This window comes from Athene noctua, chromosome 20 (genome assembly GCF_965140245.1).
Source record: "Athene noctua chromosome 20, bAthNoc1.hap1.1, whole genome shotgun sequence".
NCBI lineage: Eukaryota > Metazoa > Chordata > Aves > Strigiformes > Strigidae > Athene > Athene noctua.
In genome coordinates this window covers 6,575,883-6,603,851 of record NC_134056.1, presented here as the reverse complement: position 1 = coordinate 6,603,851, position 27,969 = coordinate 6,575,883, and the positions used below count along the sequence as shown (strand labels likewise).

Below are 27,969 nucleotides of genomic sequence, written 5' to 3'. Positions count from 1 at the left end.
GCTAAAGCTGCTCTTCCTCTTTCTTTAATGCACCAGGGAGAGGAATAACAGGGAAACCAGGATGTCAGTGGCCTGAGGGAAAGGTATACATCCCAGATGCTGGAATGGAAACAGCCAGGGGTAGATCTATAAAAGGGTATAACTGTGGTAGTGGTAATCATGGCACTTGTAAAACTAACTAAAACAGTAATGTAATTTCCCCATTCCCTTTCATGGGAGTTTAACTAGAAAAACTGAGCGCTGTTGTTACACAATAGAGCATTTCAGCAGCTGCTTTTCCCAGGAGTTCTTTCCAAGTCGGGTGCTAGGGACAAGGCTTTAGGATTTTAGATTCGCAGCAGATCTAGTTTCCATAACAACAAAAAAAATGTCTGTTAGCTGTAGAATAGCATTTCCAGTCTCTCAGCAGCTAAAGTCACTTTGCTGCTCTATTTTTGCTTCAGGTTAAGGAGGAGCTGTTGTTTCTTAGAGTTCCTGAATCTGTAGTACAACTGAGATGTGTCATCTGGGAGAGGAACTGCAAGACATTAACAACCTTAAGGTGTGTTGAGAGTTTCAGCTGGGACAGGAGGTTTTGTTTTTCTGCCCAGCTCCCCCAGACTGGGATGGCAGAAGGGCACAGCTCCCCCCCTGAGCTGCCTCTCTTTGCCTCCCTACCCAGCACCGCTTGTCCCTGGAGCCTGTGGGCACGTGGCTGGAGAGCAAGGGCAGCCCAGAACCCACACAAAACCCTGAGGCAGGAGGTCAGGCAGTTTGTTTATTGGCAAATAAGTGCTGAAAACCACGAGCCCTACATACACAGGTGCTCAGTGCCCTGTTACATTAGAGTGGTCACAATACCATGGGGGAAAGTGCAAAAGATCAATAAACAAGCCAGGTTTGTTCTGACATATCAAGGGGAAGGTTGTGAACAGAGAGCTTGGTGCAGGGGAGTTTCTCTTCCATCCAGCTTGAGTGGGAAACAAGTTACACAGCAGCAGAAGTCCTTTAGTTGAGCTCTAGCTCAAAAGCTCGTTATGGGATTAAAAGGCATCCACACCTGAGCACTCCCTTTGAGCTAAACCACCACATCCATCAAGGGCAGCCGGGATTGTTTAGTGTGTGTGTGGCCAAGAATAGCTCATGGTTGGAGATAACAGCAAGTGGGACTATCCCTTACGGTACAGGGATGCACCAAGTCTGTTCACTGCCGAGAGGGGAGGGGAAGCATTAGTTAAATCAGTGATTTAGGGTGAAAATAAAGTCAGGCTGAAACATGCCTGGAACAGACACACTGAAAGAAAAGCCTGGACAATTAACACAAGGAGCAAAGCTTATAAAAAGGCTTGTAAACTCTTTGCAGTCCAAGAGCAGTTTCTCAGAGGAAATGCAAGCAAGATGCATGGTCCCTTGCAGTGAGGTTTGATTTTTGACATACAGGCCCTGTTGGGTCTTCACAAAGAAATTTCCTTCCAGCTTCTGAGGACCATTCTAGATTGAAGCCATCAGGCACCACGGTAGCAAGCATGGTTCTTGGAGAGCCTCGCATTACTCTTCTCCCACAGCTGAGCAAGGTGGATGGGTTTAACAGGCTCTTAATTCTTAAATTCAGTTTCCTTGCCTTAAGAGCTAAGACATGTCAGAGGGTTGGCGTGGGACACTTCCCCACAGGAATGCTTAATGGTTTGACTTAGGCAATTCTACTGCTGAAGAAGAGAGAGGACGGGAGGGGCAGACAGGCACTAACCCACACCAGACACAAGGGAAGTGTAACTCAAACTCTGTGAGCAGCGGCTGTGGGAGATGGCTCACTGGCCCTGGGAAAGCTGCTGCTATGAACAAGACTAGGGTAGGGTAGGAAAAAAGTAATCAAGGAATCTTGCGCCATCAAGACTAACCTCAAAGCAGGCTGCACGGGTAGTTAACGAATTCAGTCTTGGTGCCATCAGCCCTTTCCCAAAACCTCGCTGTCATGGTTTTACTACTGCTTTCCCACAATTCCCCTGTTAGCAATGGAGTGTCAACCCTGAAGAGAGCAATGGTCTCGGATGAAGAAATCCGCATTAGAAGTGCCAGGAGATGAGGGGTGCATTCTGCTCGTACGTTCTTCTTCCTGGAGACATTTAGCTTAACAGTTCCAAGTAAGTGACAGGAACTTTCCCTTTCTGGTTCCCTCTTTCCCCTATGAGCCAGTCTGGATCCATGCCTGGCAGGCTGTACACAGTGATCATCTGGGGAGAGAAGACAGCGTTAGACAAGGCCCTCCCTCTGCAGCCAGAGCCCAGAGGTTCAGTCAGAGAGGTACTGACAGAAAATAATGCCTCAGGTTCCTTCAGCAGGCATCTGTGACCTTTCCCTTGAGCTCCCTGCAGCTTTAATAGATCTACAGAAATCTCTCTGCTGCTTTTTCATTCTCCAAACTGACTTAATGTATTTTTGCATACAGGGTGGCATGATATTGCTACAACATCCTTTCTGAATACAAAAGTTCAGTCTAGTGAACAAAAGAGTTTGCAACTTGCTGAATTTCCTTTTTTCTCAGGATGGTAAGACCAGACCTCCAGCCAGTAGCTTATTCCATTGCTCTGGGATAAGGCAGCTATATCTGAGGGTCACGGTGAAAGATACTAAGTCTTGGGGTATTTTGTTGGCTGGGTATAGAAGAGGAATAGAAGAGTTGCTGGGGTGATGTTCTTAAATAGCAAATGGCCATAAGCACAAGCTCACTGCAACTCAGTGGATACTAGTGTCAAGGGAAAGACTCGATGAGCAGTTCCATAAACCAGGGGTTTTAAGGGCAGGAAAAGTAACCAAGATCTTGCTAAATGTGCAACGAGCTGGTAGGCATTCACGGCAAAATTCAACACAAAGGCGAGCTACCAACCTCATCTGCAAGAAGTGCCAGCTCAGTGCTGTCAGCTGCTTCGTAATCATAGAGGACTCTGGCCTTCCGTGTCCCGCTGGCAGGAGGCTTGACTTCATTCGGGTTCAGGACGCTCTCTGCCACGGTATTAGGCACCCCAACAATCGTGGGCACAACTGGAATGGTAGGCACAGCAGGGAGTGTGGCAGCAGCAACAGCTGGAGGAGAGGTAGCAGCTGCAGGAGGAGATGTGGATTCTGCGTTGCCTACAAATGTGCCTGAAAATCTTACGCAGGAGGAAAAAAGCAGAGTTTAGTGAGGCTCTAGGGTGAGGAACCAAGAAAGAGCTTCCTTTTTTAGTAGTTACACTGCAGAGATGATGCTCAAGAGTTCCAGCTAACAGCTGTAACATATCTACACTGTCCTTTGAGTGGGGAAAGGTGCTGAGACTATGCAACAGGTAATAACTGTCTGCTTGTTGTGATTGCAGTGTCCTGTTACAGGCCAGGCACCCAACCTCCCGAGCAAGGCCCAGAGCGGGGTCTGGGCAGGTGCTGTTCTTGGCTCTGCAGCTGTTTTACAGGGTCATTGGGCCGTGTCCTTGCCCTGCTCTCACACAGTCTGTGTTATCTGTTCAGTCTGCCAGTTCTTCAGGAAAGGGACAGGCATTATTGCTGTGAAGGTGGGTGCCACAGCTGGAGGCTCCCAGGCTTTCTGGGTTCTCTGTCTAGAGATGGTAATGGAGCCCGGTCTCATTGATCTGTAGATACCTGGCTCTGCACGAAGGGCATGCAGCTCTGGCCCTTGCTGGCCTTTGTAGCGAGTCTGCAGAGACTCCAGAGTTTGGGGGAGGTGGAGGAGCTCTTAGAGCTACTGTGTGCAACATCCTACTTACATTTCTCCTTTGGAGCTGCAAGCATGGAAAAGAACAGAACAGGAATAGTGAGTGGTCATGTAGAGGAAACAGCCCCTCCTGGGTCAGGCCACAGCGCTGATGTGGCAGGTGAGAGACAAACAGCCCTGCCCGTGCCCAGGGGCAATGCAGCCACCAGCACTGAACGTGACTGCTGCAGCTGAGCACGCTCAGCCTTGCTGCTTGGCAACAGGAATTTGTCTCCCGTGTGATTTAACTAATTTAGAGGAAGAATGTTCCAATCTCATGGCCATCATGCTTTGAGATGAATGTACACAACCCAGATGAATCCAAGGGGAAAGCCTGCTGTAAATGCGCTGCCACCAGGACTGCTCACCATTCCATAAGCTCAGAAGCTCTGTCAGCGCTTGGAGGGGGTTTTATAACTTCTACCCAATGCTGTGGCCAGGGGTGGGGAAGGAGCTGGGGTAACGGGAGAAGTAACCCTCAGAGAAATAAAAGCAGTCTCTTGTCTCACCTGCCCAGTTGCTTCTGCAGGTCCAGCATGTATTGGTAACACTGAGCATAGTAGTTGGTCTGAGACTCCACAAACTCGTGGAGACAGCGAAGATGATTCACCTGGAGGGAGAAGGACTGTAAGCTGGTTTGGGAGTTTGGTTGCTAGGCACAGGAACTCTCCCTGCAGCTACTACCCCCCCCCCCCCCCCCCCCCCCCATGGGAAGCACGTATTTAAAAGAGCTAGTTGGTTTGCTTGAACACACCAATTTACGTTTGGGAATGCTGTATAGTCCCAAGGGCTCTAGCCATGCCCCTGTAGCCGGCCCACAGCTCTAGTGAGAGAACAGCCAGGTTTTTCTGTCTTGGAAGCATTTTGAGGACTGCAGAGCTGCAGATGCCACAGTGGCACTGCCTGTGCATGTTCATTATGTTTTTAGTTTGAGCATTCCAGGTCTTAGGAGGAGGTTGCTGTAGCATCCAAATTTATGACCTCTTCTACCTCTATGCTCAGTGCAGGGCTCCATCACCCTGGTGGCATTCTTCCAGAAGAGTCTGTGTAGCCCTGGAACTCCCAGTTACCCAGGAGGACTCACATGTGTGCTGCTGATCCCCTCCAGCAGCAGACGCGTCACCTCTGCCTGCCGATCAAACTCGGTCTGCGTGAGCCTCAGCTCGTGTTCTGCCTGCAAAAGAGGACAGGGTGTTCAAGCCAGCACAAGGCAGCGACCCCTGCTCTGCCTCTTCCAGGGAAAGGCACCACCCACCTCCTCCACCAACCCCCATTTGGCACCAAGACGAGTGTGCTGCTGGCTCGTAGGATCCACGTGCACCCGTGACACTGACCATCAGGCACGAGGACCCCCAAGGCCTCTGGCTGCACTTAAGCTTGATTCCTGCTTGATCCTGCATGGGATCACTGCAGGGCATGGAATGGCAGCTCAAGGCTGATGCATCAAGCTAGGAAGTGCCTACTCCCACAAGACTGGAACATGAAGATGGAGAGGCTTGGTTAATCCTGAGGGATGTGGAAAGCCAGTCCCATGCCAGCACCTGTCCTTTTAACCCCCTCTTTAGGCATAGAAACTAGGAATTTAGAAATAGGAATGTGACAACCTCCCTAAGTTTCTCACCAGAAGTGCAACTTTTACCAGTTATCATTTTTATCATCACAGAACAAGGGCTGAGGCCAGGGAGCATTTATCAAATGGCTGTTACTAACCAAATCTCCCTGCAATGGAGATGAACATCCCAATCCAACTTCTACCCCAGGCTCTCCTTTGAAGCTAGTTACTCATCTGAGCTAGGAGGAATTAAACAAGGTTAACAGAAGGCAGCTCTGCAGCAGACACTGGGAATTCAAAGACAGACTGATACTGGAGCCCCTCTTTACCAAACAGAGCATCTCTCCCCCACCAGCAGACAGCGTACTGACACCAGGGCAGTTCTGCAGCACCGGAACACCCAGGGGGATCTCTGTAAGGAGAAGAGCTCCAGAAGTGTTGGAGCCATCAGGTGCTCTGGTGCCTGCTCTCCCCTCCCGCTGCCAGAGGGAAAGGGCTGACAAACAGGCACATTTGTTCCCTCTGGCGTGTGCTGCTCCTTAACCCCAAGGGGAACGTGCCAGTTCCCTCGTAGGACGTGCTGTGACCGACAGCACAGAAGAGTGATGTCCACTCAGCTACAGCGTACTGGAAGGAGAGGAGCTGGGGTTCTGTGTCCTCTTCCCCTTCTCCAGGGGTGTGCAGCAATCGCAGGGCTCCTGTCTTGGTGCTGTGGTTCCTGCATGGCCCCAGTTCTGGGAGAGTCCTGCTGCTGCTGCTTTGGAAATGATCATTCTGGCACAGGAATCACTTGTTTGCACTTGATCCTGGAGGACTAATCCAGAGATGCTGATAGAGCTGAGGCCACATTGGTGGTGTTTGAGCAGGGTTCCCCCCGAGGAGAGCAGCCTTTGCAGCAGGGCACACCAGAGGAGCTGCTGCGGGCCATGACAGCGTTACCAGTCCTGTTGTATGGCTAGGCTAGAACAAAGACACGCTTTGACTGTCTTTTAATCAGATTTGTCTATTTTAAGCTACAACTGATCTATTTTCTTGCATCCTCTGTATGAAAGGGATTATTTAAAGGAGAAGGGGAAATGTAACAGGAAATACCAGTGCAATGCCTTACTAGGCACAAAGATATTCTTGCTCCAGTGAGCCGAGCAGGGACTTGAGTAGCAGCAGAGCTATCTGAAACTTGTGACAGGCAGAGCCAGCTCCATTTGGCACTGCCTGGGATTTCACCCATTGCCTCTCCCTGATAGTTCTGAGCAGTTGCAGGGTGTTTCCTATAAAGTCAGCACCGACTGTGACCTGGGAGGTCCCTTCCAGTCTTGTGCTTCTCGAAGACAGAGAGAACTTTGAAGTTTACTGACATACTTTCGTCTATCCTGGCTAGACAGACCAGAGAGAGAGCTAGAGGGACAGAGCTTTGCATACTTAGAGCTGACTGCAGTCAGCTTATTTGTTTGAGGGACCGAAGGATTTTGCATACAGGATGAGCTGGTTCAAAAACAGCCAGTCTGCTCTGATGATGCATTTAAGGCAGGAATAGGTTGCTATCATGCACAGCATGCAGGACCGTGCCAGTTCAGGCTTCAGGCTGTCTGCTGGGGGTGTTTGAGGTGTGAAAGGCAATGGGATCCCAGGTGTCTCTGGGAGCTCCATACTGTGCTGGAGCGCCACAGAGAGCTCACTCTGGTCTTGAGGCCACTAGCAGCCTTCCATCCATCTTCATGAACAAGTCACACTCCCATTTTAGAGCCCAGAAGATAAACAAGATCTGGGACTTTGCCTCCACGGACCCACTCAGAAGGGTAAGTGCAGCTCACCCAGACAGAATCAACTCCATGCCAGGCTCCAAACCTCCCGCCCTTGTTCACAGGGAGACCCTCTGTCCTTGCCTGAGCTCTGCTTAGAGCTCCTGCTCAGACCCCAGAACACGCAGGCAAGGGGCTACTAGAGGCTAATGCGGGGCACGTGCAGAATTGGAGCAGGCAGGGCCTTTGCCACCGGAGCAGAGCTGAACCACATCACCTCTGCTCCTGTGACACCAGTGCAGGGTTCTCAAGAGTTGCCTTTTATCCCAAACAAACACAGGCTTGGTTTGCCTAGGAAGTCTGACATGGTAGAGCCGAGGGGCCCACGGGGCAGGCTCTTCCCACACCACTCTGAGTGACGCTGAGCCATTCAGCTGCGGGACCAGGACTGGGGCTGACACCAACAACATCCCAGTGCTCCCACCCTGCACGTGTGCAGGCACACAGGCAGGAAGGAGGCCACAGCACCCCCACCCCCTAAACACCACCAGCGCACCCAGGTTTGAGCACAATTTCAGCTGGGTACTTACTTTTTCCACCTCGTCGCTCCAAAGCTGTAGGGGCCACAGAGCAATAGGAAAGGAGATCAGTGTTGGAGACATCGAGAAGCACTCGGCATTAACACCAAATGGCAAGGACGCTCCGTGGACATAGCAGGCCAACTCCGGGGACAAGCTAGCCCTTCACCCAGCAGCATCTGCCAGACCGATGCCCCTTCCCCTCCTTCCTGCACCCTCGAGCTCAGTTTCACAACAGTAGGGCAAGTCCATGCTGCCCGAGCCAGCAGCACGTCAGCTCTGCTCCCTGCCAGGGCTGTTCCAGCAACGGCATTCAGCAGGCTCCAGGAAGAACAGGATTAAGCAGCAGAGTCCTCTGAACAGCAAGGGTTACTTTGCTGAAGCCTGCAGAGGTTGGTGTTGAAGAACAGCCCTTCTTTTGGGGTTATGGAGAGGCAAGTGAGCTGCTTGTGCCCACAAATAGGGCCTGGGAACTGCTGTGAGCTCAAGCCAGCCAGAGGCCAGTGTTCCTCACCCACTGGGTCTAGAGAGCTGAGGTTAACCGGATCATAATCCAGTCAGTCTGTGCTACCAACCGGCATGTTTAGCTACGGGAAGGAGGAAGCAACGGCTGGATGTTGCCTTTGAGCCAGGCAAAACACCACAGCGCTACTCCTTCCTACCCTCCTCACCCACAGGGGCACATTCGGGGCAGCACAACACTGCCAGCTGCTTGCTGGGATCTGGCTCAAAGGACATGAAACAATTGACAACAACAGTCACACACAGCAGTGGGAAAGGGAGAGAAGAGGTAGAAAAACACATTGATCCCTCTTAGAGGTCCTCGGCTTGGCCTTTCCTCAGCACACAACGATTCCCTCAGCCCTGGCAACATGAAGAGAAATCCCCCCGGATCAGCTGAGAGCACACCAGCCTGCAGCAACACCCCACATCAGCAGGGCCAGGGGAAATGGCCTCTGAGGACCTCGGCTTCCCCCTCTAACATCACTTTTGCCATCAGGGAAGCTCACCATAGCATGGCTGAACACATGGGGGCCCTGTGCTGCCGCTGTGGTGTGGGAGGGAGAACACCCTCTGTTTAGACCCAGGGTCTCCCAGCCAAACCTTGCTGAGGTTTGCTCAGCAGCAGCTGCCCTCAGGTGGGCTGTGGTTCCCCACAACTCCACCAGACAATATAAGGAGCACCACTGGGGCTATGCCAAGCTCTGTGGTTTGCTGCCTGTTCCTGTTCTGGCTTCTGCCCCCCTTCATCTCAGCTCCTTAGGTACGTAGCCCAACAGGCATCTCTTCTTACTTGAGTGGAGTTACTGTAGCTGGTCCCTTACGATTGCAGGCTGTCCCTGTGCAGCACTCCATGCACTGAGACTGTGTGTTTTCTCTGACCTTTGGTGGATGTTTTGTTTCTGTAAGTCAGAAACAGGCTCAGATAAGGCCTGGGCAATTTCAGCCACGTGTGGGGACGCAAGTCCCTTCTCCTCCTCAATCTGGGAGCTCCTACTCTGGAAGGCAAGTCCCAGCCTGAACTGCTGCACAAGGCCTCTGTCAGCACACCCTCATGTTTTTGGAGCGAGGTTTACTTCAGGGGCAACAGGAAGCTTTTGCTCTGGCCACAGCTCTTCCTACTTAGGTGCTGTAGACAGTACTTGAGCTGTTTCAGGCCCATTTGATCACTGCAGTACCCTCTGAATTTGTAGCTGGATTTCTCTTCTGTTGGCCTTGCTCTGACCCTGCGGTGCTCTGGGGCAGTCCAGATTTGTCCAGTCTCTAGTCAGAAGTGTTTCAGACAGCTCAGGGAGCAGAAAATGCCATGATCTGCACCCATCTTCCTCTACCCCAGCTCAAGCCAGAGGAACCCTCTTTAAGGTACTCAATATGTTTTTTTTGGAATCGTTCCTAGGAGCACAGTGCATGGCAAGTGGCAGGGGCTGAGAGAAAGGGATATTTAGCTTACACCTTCTTACACAAAAACAAAAGGTCAGTGTGGGAGAGAGGAGAAATGGCTCCTCAGCCTCCAACTCATACAAAATGAGGGAGGTGCTTGTCTCCAGGTGGATTTAATTCCATCTAAGCCCTCCTGTTAAAGAAGGGGGAAAAAAAAATAAAAGCACCATGTTATCCACCTCTCCAAAAAACAACAACATAAATTTAGAATCCAAATCAGAGCCCTGCTGAGGGCATATGGTCCAGGAGAGAGCTGACCTGTTTGCTCACCTGTAAGATGAAGTTGTTACCTGGGCATAAGCAATCCCTCCCTCCAGACAGGAGCAAGGTGAGCAGCAACACTACTCTATGCTGTCAGAACACACTAAGACTAAAGTAGCACAAGGATTCTGGCCTGGAAGAAAAGCAGAGCAATAGTATGAAGAGCTCCTACCTGGCTGCAGTGCCTGACCCTTGGGATGAATGCTGGGATTAGAGAGCTTGTTGCAAAGCAGTCCTGCCTGCACTGAGCTGGGGAGCAGTCTAGGCTCAGCCTGTGTTTTGCTATGTTATTTTAGTTATTTGCCAATTGTTATTCAAGTCACCCCTGCTAGTGCAGCTGGACTTAAAGTGGCAGTTCAGCCACCAATTGCAACCTCTGAATTAGATAGTTTGGAAGCCATGAGGACCACCGCTAGCCAGGCCATCAGGTTTCTTACACGTGCTCCTGGTAGGAGGCCCTGCTGTGCAACCATCAGACATGATTAAGTGATCAAGGTCAGTGCTGTCTGCTTACCTAGAACAAGTCTGTCTCCTAGAGCCCAGCTCTAACTGTCCAAAATCACCATTGCTGCTGTCAGAGCTTCTCTAGCAGAGCTCTGAAGAGCGACCACTGAACCAGGCAGAGATGTGCCAGGGTAGACACCTAGGGGCTAACCCCTCCAAAAAAAAAAAAAAAATCTATTTCTCCTGTTGTGTTGGCACCTGCTCCCCAGAAAAGCTTTGCAGTAGAGCAAAAGCAGATCAGCTTGCAGTTTTGTGATGACTAGACACGTTCAACTGAGCATGTGGGCACTCTGCAAACTGCTAGTGCACATTATACAAACGCTTACCTTCAGGCCTGCTTTAGAAAGCCTCAGGAAATGATCAGGACACCCTGGTCTAATCAGAGCTATTCGGAGGCAGGGAAAGCCCAGTTTCTCTCCTCTGATTCTCCTAGAGTTCAGTTTTAGTCCATTATTGTGCTGTTCTTTGTACAGATCTTTCCAAGGAACAAGCCAAAGCCACAGGCTTGCTGCACTAGGAGAGATGGAAACTGAGCAACTGCTACAGCATCACCAATATCAGCTTCTTCCTCAGGAGTCCCACCCCCGGGTCCGTTACCTGTGGAAATAATTTTCTAGCTATTGTGCAAAGCTATTTCTGATCCCAGCATCACTCTCCAAGAAAGTCAGGACAGATCTCCCTGGGAACTAACACTGATGCTATCAGCTCAGACATACCTTTTTCTCCAAATGGGATGGGTTTCCCATTAACCAAATCCAACTTGTTTCCATGAGGTTTTTTGTTCACAAGAAGGCTGGGATGTCCCTTTTCATATCTACAGATCCCACTCCCAGATTATTCTATTAACAGGCATCAGTGTTGTTCTGAATGCTATTTAGGAAGCAAGATGATCAGTTTTCAACATTTTAACGAGAAATGTGACATTGTGCAATGGGGAGCCATGGACACAGCATGGGAAGTCAATTGCTTGACTACAACCACTCAGTGCAACACAGTAGAAATACAACAGGCTATTCAGCCACCCCCAGCGCATCTGACTGCGTAACAGCCACCAACAGACAGGCCCCAAGACAAAAGGAGAAAGAATTGATCTCTATTTGCAGAATAGACAAGACTGCACTGTCAGCCTACTGTGTTACTGATATGATGAGTGGCAGAGAAATTCCTGCACCTCTGCTTCTCTTGACCAGCTACAAAGTGTGAGCACTGACACCACAGTACTGATCAGGCAGTCATGCATGTGACATTGCCAGTGTACAGCTGGAACCATCCAGAAAGGCTAACCTTTGAGGTTTTTGTCCTTTCAATTGCTCCACTAGCAATAAAAAACAGTCAGAAGATTCCCACTAGAAATGTGGAAAAGGATTGGCAGAGAAACTGGAAAACAAACCAAGCAGCAGAAGTGCCAGACCCTGACCATGCACCCCTATGGGGGTGATCTGCATCCTTAAGATTGGGTCAGATGAACCCTGGGCAGCCCATGTCACATTAAAATGTTGAAAACAGCAGAGCACTAGGTCTGAGTTTAAGTCGGGTGGAGAGAGGGGCAGGAAGAGGTTGGAGAGGCAACATCTAGGAGGAGGCAATCTTACCGCTGATGCGCTGGCGGAGAGAACGTAATTACGAGGTCTAGTCTCCTGAAAGTCAGGCACAGCCTAGTGGGGGGAATAGAGTTTCATGTACAAGTCACGCAGAAGAGTCGACAGGAGTCAGTTGGCCAGTGGACGGAAGAAGGGACTAGTGGTTTTTTCCCTGTCTGTCCTAGAAGCTTAGCTCAAATTCTTTTGGGATGGCAGGAAGGAGGTCTCCCAGCAGTCTGGGCAGTGGTGTGTGGAAGCTTTCCCCAGATGGAAGCCAGGCTTGTGCAAGAGGAGGTGGACTGGCTCATGCAGTCCCACCCGGTGCCTGAAGAGCAGGAATTTCTACTGTTAGAAACCCTGCCTGTACTTACAGCTCTCCGCTCATACAGCGGCCAGTTGGAGTGGAGATGAGGCAGCACAATCTCAAATGCATTTCCCATTCTCTTGCAGCCAGCCGTTGTTCACATCATGTTGGCTCCATCCAGTGAGCAGGAACTTCTTTCCCCTTGCTTCCTACCTACAGTCCTAGAAGTGTCCCTGTACAGGGCTTTGGCCTTAAGGTGGGCATGTTTACTGGCATCAGAGCATCCGTCCCACAGTGCCTTTCAAAGAAACACTTCTACTTGTTCTTACTCTCACCAAGCCTCTGAGCATGTTTCCTCTTAAAAGACTCGGATATTACCCTTACTGCTATTTTCAGTAAGGGGCATGGCTTAGCCAGAGCAGATCTAGTCCAAAGCCCTGCTCTTGCCAAAGGCAGTGTACGAGTTTTCAGCCCAGAGGTCAGCAAACCTCCAAGCCACCTTCTCCATAGTCAAGGCTCTGCCCTGGGGCAGGAAGACTTAAGCACTCTGGAGGTTTTTCTCATTGGGAATGCAAGTGATCCAGTCCACCCCCACACTAACTAACCATCACACAAGGTCTCTATTCAGCTAAACGAAGATTAGGCCTCCTCCTTGGAGGGCCTTTGGCTGTAGCATCACCCAAAGAGATAAGCCAACGAGTTAGCTTAGATCAGGGCCATCACATGGGTGCAGTGGATCAGGGTATCCTCCTGGTCAGGCTTTACTAAGCAGTAAATTGGTGTGCAGGGGTGGCACACAATCCAGCTGTAGCCCAGCTATGTTGTTAATCCTCTCAAGCCCCACGTTTCCTCTCCCAGGTTAATCTCTTTGCAGCTCACCCAGATCTACTTATACATGCTGACCCGATTTGCTGGGCCCCAAGCAGCCTGCTGGAATGAGTGACCAGTGTGTGGAAGAGCAGTCAGGCAGTCCCAGCAAGAATTTATTTTTTTTTTTTTCACCATCTGGAGTTTTGGGGATGGCTGGAGGAAGGAATAAGGAGGAGCAATTCTTATTACAAGTCAAACCTGAATATAGGGAGAATAATGCACCAGTAGGATTTGAGGCCAGCACAGCAACTAGGCTTGACTCCTCCCTGTGGGGAGATGTTTCTCAGAAATAGCTTCTTAGGCTTTTTTTTTTAAAAAAAAAAGATCAAAAGCAACTGAAGAAACCTCTCCTCCCATTCCCTGGTCTCCAGGGAGTCCCAAAACTAGTCATAGCACATGGGATGAAGGAGGCAAGCTGCTCTTGCACTCCTATGTGTGGAGAAGTTGTATTTGCAAGCAGTGGTCAAAAGACACCCACCTCCCTCCCCCTTCTGCTCTTGTAATGGGGAAAATGGGCAGAGCCCTGGGGCCTGGCAGACAGAACAGCACCACAACCAGATGAACCTGCCTGTCATTGTCTCTGGGCTGCCTCCCTTCCAGGAGAGGGACTTGCCACCCATCCCGACCTCCTCCTGCCGGCAGCTGGAGGAGCCTGAGTGGGTCTTTACAGGAGTCCCTGCCTCTCTTGAGCACTGCTTGCAAGCAGCGTTGAGGGAACCCAGGGCACGCTCCAGAGGGGCTGCAGGCAGCTGACAGACACCCCCATCTTTCTGGAGCACCTTGCCCAGGCAGCCACAGCCCTGACCATGCTCAGTGCATGCGCTAGGGCCAGTCCCAATGGGACAAGATATGAATTTTCATTTAAAATGGGAAAGAGACAATGAGAGGTGTTAAAGAAAAAAAAAAAAAATCACAGCACTGTTAGCACAGTCAATACTCACATCTCCCTCACACTGAGCAAATTACAAAGAAACAAAACAAAAAGGTTAGTAAACAAAACAGCATCAACAGGAAGGACAAAGCACAAAGTCTGAGGGAAATGCACAAGCCCAGACACTCGAACAGCAGCTCACAGGTCTGGGCAGCAGCGCACTTGGAGGGTCAGTCACGAGACAGAAGCTGTGGGAACACACATTTGCACTACGGAGGGGGAGAGCAGCAAGAGAGTGGTGAGCTGGGAAGGGTGCAATACTTTAGGCCAGCTTGGATGGTGAGGTGTGACACAGGACTCCAGCGTGTTACAGGGAACATTGTGGTCTAATGCTGAGTTAACACGCTGAGAGCAGAGGCAGCAGCTCTCTCCCTGGTGCTGGGAGCTTCCACCTGTGCCTCGTCCTCTAGTAGTCAGTGAGGCACCCAGAGTCCCGAGGGCAGGGACTCCACCTTTAAGCTAAGTTGGGTAAGAGATGTGTGCCACAACAGCAGCTAAGGTTGCTCTTCTCTTGTGTGAGCTCTGTTTCAAAGAAGCAGAGTGGCTGAAATGTGGCTTGGGGTGAACACCCTGGAAAGCCTGGACTGGCTCTGCACCCTCCCTGGGGCACCCCAACCCAGCAGTTCCAGTAGGAAACCAAGTTTTTCAGCTACAGGGAAGTCCCTCACCCAAGGGTATGTATGCAGGTGAGAGGCCTTGGGATCACTTCATATCGGAAGCAAACTAAAGAAGGTGGAAAGGGAGAAAGCACAGGAGGTATCTGAATCCCTGCTCTGATTTGAGGTTAAAATAAAACAATGGCCACCACTTCCCACTGAGACTGGGGGCACTGTCCACTTCAGAAAGGGAACTGGGGATCCCTGAAGTTACCTCCAGTGGATCTGGGTGATCTGACTGATGAGAGGAAGCTTTATTTAAAAGGGCAGCCATCCCTTTTGTTCACCCAAAGCTTTGTTTAGAACTTTTCCACACAGGCCTCAGTGCTGCTAGACCTGCTGACGGAGACCACTGAGCTTAGCACAGCTTCCCCAGGTGGCATGTATGCAGTCGGAGCTGAGAAAAGGGAAAACATCTGGGAACTGGCCACCCAGGGAGCTGCAAGGCCAGAGCCCCTGCTGAGCAGATGGCTAGAAAATGGGCTCATGGCAGGGCTCCCAGGCTGGTATCCCAGTGCACCCCAGAGACTGACTGACAAGGATTCCTGCCTGTTCTGACTGCACACATTTGCTAGTTGAGTTCCTGGCCCCAGGCTAGAAGCAAAACTTGGCAAGTCCTTGTGCCAACAGCCAGAGTGCTACAGGATGGCAATCTGCTTCAGGAAGGTCCTCCAGGGACACCATCAGTGCCCAGCCACATCCCCTCTGCCTCTGCCTGGGGACAGCCCAGCTCCAGGAGATGCCTCAGGCCCAGGGAGCACCCTGAGCTGACAGGTCCTGTCAGCCTCAGACAAGTACTTTTAAGTGCGTTTCCCCATTGCTCAGGCCTGTGGACAGTGACACTGGCTGACTTAGCAGTCCCTTCCGCACTGCTCTGACCTGGGGCCTTTGCTAGTTTACTTGCTATTATTTCCCCAAAGCCAGAGAGCAAGACTAGCCTGTAACTAGACAGCACCAGGAATTAAGTGAATAGAGAGGCGGAAAGAAGGACCTCTTGGCAGCCAGTCTGACCCTGGCCACCCCTTCCAGGCTCCTGCAGCACTCCTGCCTGGGGAAGACTGAGCTGGCAGAATCCTAACTGGTCGGAAAGCCTGGGACTGCTGCAGAGCCCCAGCATGCTCTTCCCCTGTGCACCTCCCAGCTCAGCTCTCTCTTGGTTTGCTTTCAGATCCCCAGGGAAACTTAGCAAGTCCTCGGAAGATGCAGCCTTTTAGTTACTAGCACAAGTCATCCAGTGACCACTATCTGTCAGAAGGCAGGAGCCTGGGTCATATAGAAGTTTCCGGACTCTAGAAGCTCAGAACTCTCTGTTTCAGCAACTGCCCCAAGGGAGGACATCTCTGGAACAGGCACATGGCTCCTGCTCCCAGTTCCCTTGCATACCAGACAAGGAATTCCTCCACCCATGCCTGCCAGAGCCAGGACATAGTAGGACAGCCTAATTTTTGTCCATGTGAGCCAAGCCCTGGGGCCAGAAGAACAGAGAGGGGAATGAGGGGAAAAAAATTACCGCTGCTTTTGCCTCGGCAGCTTTGGCTTTCTTCAACCTGGCTTTGCAGGCATCCAGGTCCAGGCGGCGGTTCTGCAGGATCCTCCGCTCTTTCTGGAAGGGACAGAAAACGAGCAAGAGCAGACTGCTTAGAGTGGTTGGGAAGGGGACAAGGTATCATCTAGAAATCCAATCTAGTCCCTTATGATGGGGAGAAAGAAGTGTGACCAGCAGAAGCAGGGAGGTGACAGTCCCCCTGTGCTCTGAACTGGTGAGGCAGGTGTTGTGTCCAGTTTTGGGCACCTCAATACAAGAAAGATCTCGAGGTGCTGGAGCGAGTGCGGAGGAGGGCAACGAGGCTGGGGAAGGGCCTGGAGAATAAATCCTGTGAGGAGAGACTGAAGGAGCTGGGAGTGTTTAGTTTGAGGAGGAGAAGGCTGAGGAGAGACCTTGTCACTCTCTACAGCTCCCTGAAAGGACATTGTAGAGAGGCTGGGTCTCTTCTTACAGGTAATTAACAATAGAACAAGAGGGAACAGCTTTAAACTGCAACAGGGGAGGTTCAGACTGGACATTAGGAAAAAATTTTTTAAGAGAAAGAGTGGTCAGAGAGTGGAATAGGCTGCCCAGGGAGGGGGTGGAGTCACTGTCCCTGGATGTGACCCTGGATTTAAGGGTCATTTAGATGAGATGTTAGGGATAGGGTGTAGGGGAGAACTTTGTAGAGTCGGGCTGATGGTTGGATCAATGATCCCGAGGGTCTTTTCCAACCTGAATGATTCTGTGAAGTAGTCGATATTTCCACCTCATTAGCAAGAGTTTTGGGCCTGGCTGCCGAAGATACAGGTTAACCTTCTGGAAACAGGGCAGCCTATGGGTGGGTGGTGCCCAGCATGCTGCAGGACTCAGGAGAGGAGTTACCTTCCTCGTGTACATCTATGGGCAACGCTTCCCTGCCACAGAGGGAACCCTGAGCAGACCCAGGACTGGTATTCCCCCATCCTTGCATTTTTTGAGGGAAGGATATTCAGTCCTCCTTTCTCACAGGGAAGGAAAATGAGTTCTTCCAGCACTGCTTCCCTCTCCCCTTGCCCTCCTTGTCTCTGGTGACATGACAAGCTTCCCCTTCCCTGTGACCATACTTACGGATATGGTTCGCCAATCCCCTTCCAGGAAGTTGCGCAGCGGGGTCAGGAAGTTGATGGAGGCAGAGTGGATGAAGTCCCGTTCTGCTGCACCTAAGCGCCTTTGAGTCTCTCCAACTTTTATCAAGGTCTTCCCTGCAATAACAGGAGCCTTCAACTCCAGGAGAAACCAGTTAACACTGTGTTGGCTTTGGCCAACTCACCCAGAGGTACCAGGCTCCAGTGCTGGGAGATGAAGGCACAGGGTACCTGCCTGGACAAGGTAAAACCATGCCTGTACCACACCAGCTTCACTCCTAACTACAATCTGCTTTTAGCTTGAGGCCTCTTCTCAACTGGTCCCAGTGCAGCTTTGATCTTATCTATCTTCTGAGGTACTTAATTCCACTGATGTGCTTTTACTGCTACACCTGCTTGTGCAGAATGATCTTTGTCTCATAAAACAGAGGCACAGGAACAGAACAGCAAATTAAAAAGCACCAGAGCAGAAAAAAATTGAGTTGATTAGGCAGTGCTGGCTATAGATGCAGTTATGGCTGTTCTGCCTGTAACAGGACTTGCTATTGAAGAACTATTGATTTGGAGAGCAATAACAAAGCTCATGACAGAGGGAAGGACAGATGGAAGTTAAGGCTGTGCTTCTGTGCAGGTCTGCTGCTCAAAAAAGCCCAAAATTCCCCCAGGAAGGGGCAACAGCTAGGATTTAAGAATAGAAAGATGCTCTGTGTGGTCAGGAAGGGGCCTGTTGAGGCTTGAAGCCAAGCACCAACCTTCCCAAGTCTGTTTTTCTGTTCTCTTTCTGCTGGAAAAAGATTTCCACCCTTCACTTGCAGGACAGTTAAAGGATAGTTCTCCTGTTCAGAGTCTAGAGAAACTGTGCAACTAGATACCACCTTAGACTAAAAATATGCTCAAACTGGACAAAGCTAAAACCATTCACTGTGACTCCCTGTTCAGTCTAGTTTAAAAAGCCACAGAAATGGCACGGAATAGTTTCTGTGTCCTGTAACCAGTTCCACTACCTACCCTGGATCCACGTGTCTTTATTTCTTCTCCAGCTCTGCCAGACTTTGACTCTATAAAGAGTGGAGAGACCCCTTTTCCCCCACAGCATGGAGCATGCTTTGCTGTGGAGTAAGACTTGCCTTCCTACTCCATATAGGCTGCTTGCTTCTGTGCTAGAGAAGACCCTTCTCTGGCATCAGCTCTGATACACTAATAGGTAGGTTGCTGTGGGGGGAGCAGTCACCCTGCCCCCTTCAAGAGGCATGCTGCAGAAGTCTGAGCCCAGAACAGTAGAGAGGATACTCTCAGGAAGGATGGATTCCCAGGGCTTTTTAATTAGCCAGGCTGACTTACCATAAGGTGTCCCTGGCCCAAAGTCATTAGCTGCTTCTGTCATGTACTGTGCCAGCAGCTCCCCGTTGGTGACCCGGGAAGGCACCTTCCGGTCAAGCTTCTCATAGAGGAATTCTTCTACTCTGGCACCTGGAATGAGGATGCCGCTGGTGGTTACAGGATGGGGGATGAAGGAGAGGCCCCTGGAACTGGTATTCAGGGTAGCCCACCCCATGCAGTCCTCAGTAACACACTGTACAGCAAGCACCAGCACCAGTGCTCAGGGGTCCCTTCCCCAGTGCTCAGGGGTGCTGCCAGACTGTGTAGGGCAGCAGCCAGTCATCTCAGCTACACAGGGAAGGAAGGACAGTCCCTGCAAAGAGATGTTTCTTCCAACCCCTCCAAACTCAGTGCAACAGGGCTCTCTGCCAGAGGGCATGTCTTTTAACGCTAAGCTGCAAGTGATATTTGTCCTTCAAGCATTAGAAGCAGCTGGACTTACTAGGGTTTGGCTGTAGCAGAACTTCAGTCTGACGCAAGATCTTCTCTGTCCAGTTTTTTGTGGAATCTGCTCTGGCCAGAAGATTTTCAAAGTGGGCATCTAGTTCAGTCTTCTCAGCCTGGCCCAACTTTTCTTCAGTAAACTACAAGGAAAGAGGTAGTTGTTAGAAGGTCTGTTCTACTAAAGCAAAATTACAGTGTGCTACAGGGCTATTAAGAGACACTGAGGCTTCTTCTGTCTCATGCATTTATCATAGAGTAGAGCTAAGAAGTCTTCAAGGTGTCATTCTTTGTTCCCAGGCATCATTCAGGGGAAGAGGGCAAATTTTTGCCCAAGATTGGAACAAGCACTGAGCTAAGAACAGAGTCCAGGTTTGAGAGGTGTTCCAGAATAAGTAACTTTTAATAAGGTCTCGTACAAAAATACTCTAGTTGCGAGGAATCTATTTAAATGTGCACATGGTTTCCAGTATTTCACGCAGGAGAGCAAGACATGCTTCGCATGAGGGAAGGTGCCATGTCCCTTCACCTCCTCCTAACCAACTCTGTCCTACAAACCAACAGGATCAGGAGTGCCACTACCACCTCACAAGTCAGGCTTTCTTCTCATCTTATTAGACAAGCATGTACACAACATCAGTTTTGCTACAGGGCTTGTGAGTGCCCTCTGCCAGTTGTCAGACAGTGTCTGTTCCAGTGAGCTGCCAACTGAGCATCTGAGGTTTAAGGAGGCTCAAACTCAGGATTGAGATAAAAATGCTTCCAGCAAGTGACTCTTCCTCCAGGACATGCTTTGAAGCAGGGTATCGAGAGAAATATGTGTCTGACTGCTCTCAGCACTTGGATTCATACTGGCAATGGACTTTCCCTCCCTCCACGATTTCTTTTAAGTTTAAAATTAGCAACAGGGAAGAGCAGGCTGTGCAAGTCTTCAGTGTGTTCATACTGGGCAGTAACATCTGACAAACAGTGTTTGTCAGTCTGGAGGTGCAGCATCAGATGGCCTGGACACCTCCCATTGCTTCATTGGGGGATTTCTGAGAAAAAAGCCCATTCCCTCTCATCCCATCCCCATTTTCCACTTGCTCCTCTCAGTGACGTTGGCCAACTGCAGCGTATTTTTAAGCACAATTTCCTGCTCTTGATGAAACAAATACTAAAAGACCTCTCCAGGCAGCTATGCCACTTGGGATTCTACAGAGGTTGCAGTTGTCCTTTTAGCCCTTGTTGCTGACCTCTGGTGCCACTGTTGAGTTATTAGGACATGGTACTGTACAATACCTGGCACAGTCAGTCGCCAAGAGATTAAAGCCTGGCTAAAACTCTTCGATGAAATACAACTCCTGTCTGGTCTGCCACACTCTGTCCTCCCCCACTCCACAGCTCAGCTCTAGACAGTCCAAGATGCCCTCTTCATGGGGTCTTGGTCTGGTGTCTGCTGCCCCTTGCGAAAGGCTTTCTGGCAAGCTCTGTTCCTGCAGCTGCCCCACAGCCCCAGCTGCCTTCACATCCAGTACAATGCTGGGAACAAAGCGAGATAAGGAGCAACCCCAGAACCAGCACACGAGGCAGGCAAACAGCCTCCAGGAGTCCTGTTACCAGCCCTGCGCAAATGTTACCAGATGTCTGAGATATACAAGCCCTGCAGGTATGTTTACAGAGTGACCTGTTTGGGCAAGATTCGAACTGGAGCCAGTGAACTGCTTTGCCAGATGTAGGTGGTGACAGATATTCAGCTGCAAGGACAGTCACGCTCCCTCCTGCTGCTCAGACTCCCAGCCACGCATGACCAGGGATCACTTCACTAGTCTCCTCCTCAGCACCAGTAGCCCCTATTTTCAGCTCAGTCTTGCCATGGCCCCGTGGCTATTGCTGGACACAGTTAAAAGCAGATTCAAGGTGAGAGGGTGCTTGTATTGCTTTGTACCTAATGTCTGTGATTGTCTTTGGGGGACACACACGACTATCAGACATGTGTGAGTGGCTGAGGCTCTCTTCCTCTGTCACTGTTGGAAGCCCAGGGCTGTTTTCAGACTCTGCCAGGCTGGGCTGAGTCACTGCCATGCAGCAAACTGGGGCTTCCCAGGTATTTGGCACCAGTTCGAGTCATCTGTTTAAGAGCTTTCTTAAACAAGCCAAGACTCTTTGATGCAAAGATAACAGTCTCTCTCGCCCCCCCTTTCCCAGACAGCTTTTTGAGATCTCATCTCACTTTCAAGTCCAGCTCTTTTTCCTGCAGTTTAGACTCATCCTGCACCAGCATCTGCCCTGGAGCTGTCAAGCCTAAACCCAGTTTTTTATTGGCTGAATTTAGTCGGCTTCTTACAGCATTGCTGCAGTCAGATCACTGCTGAAGGCCTCCAGCACCTCCACAGTGCTACTGCTGGCCTCTTGAATCACTCCAGCTCTGGGGTCCTCTGCTACATTCACAAGCAGCATCTCCAAGCATCACTGTTCTTTGTGGCTGTTTTCCACGACCCACCCCTTTGCCCGGTATGGTGAAATAACACGGGTCATTTGCACAGCACTGGGTCAGGGAACAGCCAGGACTCAGAAACTCAGTTCTTATCTCAAGTCAGGCACTAAAGCTGTTTGTCTTGCGAGAGAGCTGAGGACACGCACAATGACCAAGGCAAGCCTGAGAGCTGTGCAGGAAGGGGAGGATGGCCAAGAATCTCAGTCACAGCCAGTGGCTTCAAAGGGTCAGGCCAGAAAACAATCTCTTATTCAGGCTGTATTTCAGAGTTGGAAAGCAGGGCATGAACGTCATGAAGTGGGTGCAAGGGCATGGGAGGCTGCAGCTCCCATGCTGGGAGGCTGTTACTCCCTCTATTTACACTTAATTCCCCAAGTGTCTCCCTCACCCCTGCCCAGAAGTCAGCTACACTCTGCAAAGCCCAGACCCAGCTGGTACTTCACTGAGGGCTGCTGCAGAGGATGCTTGCTTCCTCCCCTGAGCACACTTGTACCTCCTCACCTGTGCATGGGGAGTCACTGATCCAGCTCAACTTGACCTCTAACGTGACTTTTTAGATGGATCAGAGACTCACCCCACAGCACTACTGGGAATGTGCCATCAGGTGCAGGGGAGAGCAGGACCACCTCTTGCAGGAGCAGCTTCCAGTGAGATCAGACGAAGCTTCTCATGAAAGCACAGCCAGTGAAGGAGATTAGAGGTAAATTACACCACCTTGTCCTATGAGCTGGTTCTTTTTCATGGCTGGTGCAAGTGGAGATCTGAGCTTTCAGATGGCAACAGGTCTCAGCTGCTGATCCTCTCAACTGGCTGCCCAAGTCAGTGTCCCCAGTGAAAAGCAGAGTAGAAGAGCTGTTTATGAAGTCGGGCTACTCAAGCACTTCAAGCTGAACTCCCCCATAAAGGATTTTTGTTCCTAGGAATTTGTTTTCATAACACTTACAGAAATGTCATTATTTTCCCTTCCCGTTGAACATGTCACTGTGAGGCCAAAAGATGCAGGAGAACAGATGAGCTGATCACACTCATGCCTCCTGACTGTAAAACACAAATGAAAAAATATTTTGTGTCTTTCTGCTCCTGGACTAGAGGCATTGCTATCTTTTGCAGCACCAAATACTCCAGACTGCCACAAATGGGAGTGTTATCTGGTTTTGCCAAGCTGGCATACAGGCTTGGTGCATATCCACCTGGGAGAGAGCAGGGCCAGAGCACACTCAATTGCAATGCCTGGGGAGAACCTTAAGCTCCTCCATCCTGATGTGGCAGAACTACTCCCGTTTTTTTCCTAGAACCTGACAGTTGGGTCAACAGTCCTGCCCTGAACCCATTCCAGGATCTGCACCCTGGAATGACATGCCAGGTCCCAGTGCTGAGGCTCCACGGATCCTGCCCTGCAGGAAGCTGACCCAGCTGAGCACCAGCCCCGTCTTTGTGCAGGGAAGCCGATGAGGTGATTAATAATGCAGGGCAGCCTTTTGTCAAGTGCCACTCTCACTCTCCAGGAAGAGGAGAGTCGTGCTGCATTCCAGGGCATCAATAATTCAGCCAAAGGTTGGGTTTCCTCTGGGAGGCTTGGCTGGCCAGCAGGAACACTAGATGCATTATCAGGGCCCGTATGGCCAAGCAGGCTGACAGGTCAGGAGAGCAGCGCTTGGGCAACAGGCCCAAAAGAAGCAAGACTGCTGGACTGCAGTTAGGGCAGCTGCCTGCACTCGCAGCTTGCAGGGAAAGCTCCCCTTTGCCCAAGAGAGCTGGTACAGACGCTACCGGGGTGTCAAGAGGGTGAGCAAGAATAGCTGCGCTGGATGCGTCCCTCTGTAGTACAGCTACAATAATCAAAAAAGGCTGGGCCTACAGCCCTAGAGACTAAGGCCGTGAAGGTTAGGCTTTAAAATAGCAGTTGTTGTTTTCTTTGCTGAAAGCATTAGCACCTTTCTCCCTTTTAAAGTGAGGGGAATAAAATCCCAGTGCTCCCATAACTGAGTTATGCCAACACCACAGCTGTTTTGCACAATGCTGCATGAGTTGACTTGTGTCTCTTCCAGGCTTGTGTGATTTTTTTCCATCCCTCTCCCCTCCAGCTGACCCAGGCCTGGATGCTGTGAGCTCAGACAGGGTAGCTGCAGCCCCCTTGCAGAGGATCTGGTGGCAGAGTTCAGGCCCTTGTACCACTCGCAGGGTCCCTAGTTTTTCCAGCTGGACATTACTTATCACTTTCCACCTTAAAACACAAAGATCAAGCCAGGGCCAGAAGTCTTAAACCAGGAATAGTCTCCTGCACCTGCCAGTAAAGTCGAGCCAATGGATTTTCTGAAGCCTTTGAACAGGTTCATAATGCCCAGGCTACTGAACATTTGCTTTTTTGGTGATCAGAGGTATGACAGAATCAGTTCAGGCAATCTACCTTTCACCTTGCACAGGGCTGCAGTAGGAGAGAAGCCACAGCCACTCAGCATCTAAAAAACTACCTGAATCTCAGCAGCTCTGGGCCGGATACAGAGTATGCTATTTGGTCACCAGGAGTCAGGAAAGCTGGGCTGCGAGCCAGCTGAAACTGTGCTAGAGGACAGAAGGAAGCCATTAACAGGATAGCTTGGTTAACTCATGAGCAAGGCATTTAGGAGAGGAAAAAAACCTGCCCTGGTGGATTCATACGTGTGTTTCAAATGGAAACATGCTCTGGCCCACACCTCTCGCCTTCAAAACCCTTTTGTTAAGTCATCTCCTGTTCTCTTGACTTAAGGTGTCCAGCAACCAAGGTATCAACCCCAGTGAGGTCAGCAAGCAGAGGGTCTATTTCATCTGTTAAAGATATTAAAGATAAAAGTCTATGTTATCACCAGAGTTCAGGGAGATGGGGGTGTCTGTCTTTCTTCAAGAGCAAGTAAGTCAACCTCTAGCTGCTAGTAGTAATTGCATTAGCAGTGGGATAAGCACCCAGAAGCTGTACTCACACTTCAGCAATTTCACCCAGAGCCAGTTTACATCAGAACTGACAAAAGACAGACACCTACAATTATTTCCAGATACCCCTGAGAGAACCTGGCTTGCAGCCTGTCTAGAACAGACCCATCTGCCATGTTACCTTTGGAAGGAGATGCCCGTTCTGCAGGGAGGCTGGAGTTGTTAGCACAGCTTCCTCTGCAGAGGTTTGCGATCAAACCCACTTACTGATAACTGGAAGGTGCAGCTGATCAAAGAGAAAGGCCTTTTTCTTCTTCAGTGAAGATGAAGAGAATGACCTGTTTGAAGTCTTCTGCAGGTGCCACAGCTGCTAGGGGCTATGTGCTGTGTTCCCTGAGGATACTAACTCGATGGCTGTGACTGGTGGTGCAAGTGTCAGTACAGTACCTCCTCGAGTGCGATGCTGAATCCTGAAAAAGCTCTATATCCTTGCAGCTGACCAAGCCTAGAAGCGTCTTCTCCACTCCCAGATTAGCAGAGCTGACCATCACCTTCCTGCCCCAGCTTCTACTGTCTGCTTTGCTTTTCTGAAGGAGATCATAAGAGATGCCACAAAGCCCACAGGACACAGCCTGGTCAGGGGGCTGCATACACAAGCCTGGTAAGACAGTTACTGCTTATACAGCTTTGGGGAAATAGTACACAGCTTCTTAGTCACAGCCACCTCTGTCCTGCTCCTGCTGGAGACAGGTACAGGTTGGCCCACCCATGAACACGTAAATCCTTCAAGTTGCCTAGCTTCTCCTCAGGTAGGAGTCCTGATAGCTGGTGCCTGAGCTAGAAAGAGCCATGTGAAGGCATCAGCAGGTTTACGAGTTTTGGTTTGGTTTTTTTTTTATTATGAGAGAGGTCAAGCCGAGTCCAGAATCCTTCATCCAGCACCTGCATTAGGTTGTATTTGATGGGATTGAAGCCAGGACTGCTCCTGCCCTAAGCCTCAGGGAAGCCACCCCAGAGGGGGCATGCTGGCCATGCCATCTCCTTCCCCCCTCGCTTCGTTCGACTTCAGCTCTTGTGTGTTGGCCAGACAGCAATAGCTAATGCTGTCTGAGTGGCACAGCACGTAATGGCCAGTCCATTTATCTCCCAGTCGCTGCAGTTCCAGTAAAACATCACTTTGTTAAATGCCTGGAGCTGAAGAAAGCATCTTCAGTGCTATAGAAAACAGCTTATTCTAGGCAGGTCTTATTCTCCACCTAGATCTGCTGTGCTAAAGAGTGCTACAAACCCAGTCCTCACTGCCAAGAGCAGACCTCAACTGTCATTTGTGGCTCTTGGTGGAGACAGGGCAGTGCTCACTGACACCAGCAGCAGGAGCCTATGGGGACAGCCCAAACAGGCCCAATTCCCCCAGCAATTACATTTCACAAAGTGGCTTTCAGCCTCAGACATCTATTTCCTTCCAGTCAACCCTCCTGACACAAACACCTGCATGCTGGCCACAAGTACCAGTGCCCATTTTGTTTGAAGAAATTACTATTGTAATTAGGCAGATGAATATTCACATACGAGATTTTGTGGAGTAGGTGTAACAGGCAGAAGCCACTATTTATAAACGCCTCCTTGCTCTAGAATCACTGTGTGCAGACACTGTTCCCATGCCTGTCTCCTTCCTACGCCTTGAAGCTAAAAACCACTTATCAGAGACTTACAATAAGGCTTCTAAACACAAGATTTCTCTACAGCATTTCTTCCTTTCTTCTGCTACCAAGGTCATTTGCATGAGAACAGCATCTTTAAGCTTTCCATCTGCTCCTTATTTTGCACCTGTAGTTAATAGCTCTCTTTTTCATAACATATGACTCATTGGCACGGTTACAGAAGGTGATATCTGTTTACAGGAGACCAGTTCCTAAAAGAGCCAGAATTACTCCACCACACAGAAGGTTTGGAACAAGACAGCACTGCTCTGTTTGTTTATCCCACACAATAGGTAGAGCAAGAAGCCCAGTCCCAGAGTCACCAGCTGGCCTTCACTTTTCAGGCAGGATCCTAACCAACTCTGACTTGCCTCTTTCCTCTCCTGCCCAACCAAAAGCAGTTTTCCAGTTATACCCAAGAAGCAGACAGACTCAGCAGCCACATCCCACCACCTGTAGCACACTTTGCTCCTCACGGGTAGCCAAATCTCTTCACTCTATACTCCAGGGGGAATCACTGCATCTCCAAGCAGCTCCTGATCGCTAGTTTGTGAAGGATGCTCCTGATGCCACGTTAGCCTGCCCAGACGCTACCTGCTCAGCCTCAGCACGTTAACAGCACTGTGTTTTGTCAGGGGCTGGGAGCTACCTGACCTCGGGAGGGGCTGAAGTGCAGACCATTTGCAATGCCACCTCTATCGCATCTCCCTAGCAAAAGGGAACAGCTCCCCAGTGGGTCTGGGCACAGCTGCCAGTAAGATACACTTTTCTTTAAGAACAACAACAGTTAAGCAAGCGAGGCCCTCTCCACACTCCTCTCCCCCCTGCCCCAGTCAATGTACTGAAGCATCTCTGGGCCTGTTTGCCTTTACCAGACCCTCTCACCACAGCAGCAGCACCACGGTTTCGCTTAACCCCTGCTCGGGGTCATCCAGCACCGCTCGGAGCCCCCGACGCCCGGAGGTGGCTGCTCCTGGGGCTCAGACAAACCGACCCATCCTGCTCCCAACTCCTGCTCCAGCCTCCCTCAGGCCGGGGCCTCGACCCGCGGGTCCCTGGGCGCGGCGCAGGGCGCTCCGTGCCCGTGCGGTGGGAAGGGGCCAGCGGGAAGATGCTGCCGGGGGAAGGCCCGGCAGCCTCGGGGGAGCGCCGGCCGCGGGCAGGCCCGAGCACAGGCCCCCTCCTCCCTCCGGCGGGCGCCGTTGCCACGGCGGCACGCTGCGGCCCTACCCGCCTCACCTGCATGGCGCGGGAGAAGAAAACCCCCGCGTCCGACGCCAGCTTCTTCACGTTGAAGTCCATGGCGGTACCGGGAGCCCGCGCCGCGCCCCCGCTGTCACCGCAGCCGGTGCGCGCCCGCCCTTTATAGCGCCGATCGATGCCCCCCTCGAGCCTCGCCGCGGCCTCTTAAAAGGGCCGCGAGTCACCGGCGGGGCCTGAGGGCGCCGCGGCGGGCGGGCGGGCGGGATGACCGGCGGAGGAGAAGGCGGAGGAGAAGGCGCAGCCTCACCGGCAGCCCGCGAGCGTCTGGGCGCCCCGGGGAGCGCCTCAGGGGGCGGGGGCGCGGGCGGCGGGCGCGGCCCCTTTAAGCAGGGGGGAGCTGTCAGCCGCCGCCGAATGGGCGCTGGCTCCGCCCCCCGCCCCCGCCCCCGGCGGTCCCGCCGCACTCACCGCCGCATCCTCCAGCCGGGCCCGGGAGAGCGCTCCGATTGGTCCGCCGGCCGGCAGCTCGCCGCTCTTATTGGCTGGAAGGGGCGCTAGGGGGGGCGGTAG

At 51.1% G+C, this 27,969-nt stretch overlaps 1 protein-coding gene across 7 annotated transcripts; it reads right to left on the bottom strand.

Moving 5' to 3' along the window:
* Window positions 1-749: 749 nt before the first annotated feature.
* Window positions 750-27,765, bottom strand: SH3GLB2 (SH3 domain containing GRB2 like, endophilin B2). 7 transcript variants are annotated; one of them, XM_074924127.1, is made up of 13 exons: window positions 27,436-27,765; window positions 19,115-19,256; window positions 18,634-18,762; window positions 17,276-17,409; window positions 16,151-16,243; window positions 13,995-14,006; window positions 11,892-11,954; window positions 7,606-7,629; window positions 4,809-4,898; window positions 4,234-4,334; window positions 3,738-3,752; window positions 2,864-3,128; window positions 750-2,210 (listed from the first exon to the last, which is right to left on the bottom strand). In XM_074924127.1, exons 1-13 carry the CDS (start codon window positions 27,496-27,498, stop codon window positions 2,103-2,105), a joined length of 1,239 nt encoding a protein of 412 aa, XP_074780228.1. In that variant the 5' UTR covers window positions 27,499-27,765; the 3' UTR covers window positions 750-2,102. The 7 variants fall into 7 exon arrangements, with proteins under 7 accessions (XP_074780228.1, XP_074780227.1, XP_074780229.1 ...); XM_074924126.1 differs by lacking the exon at window positions 13,995-14,006 and having other exon boundaries at window positions 27,436-27,764; XM_074924128.1 differs by lacking the exons at window positions 3,738-3,752; window positions 13,995-14,006.
* Between the last annotated feature and the right edge of the window lie 204 nt (window positions 27,766-27,969).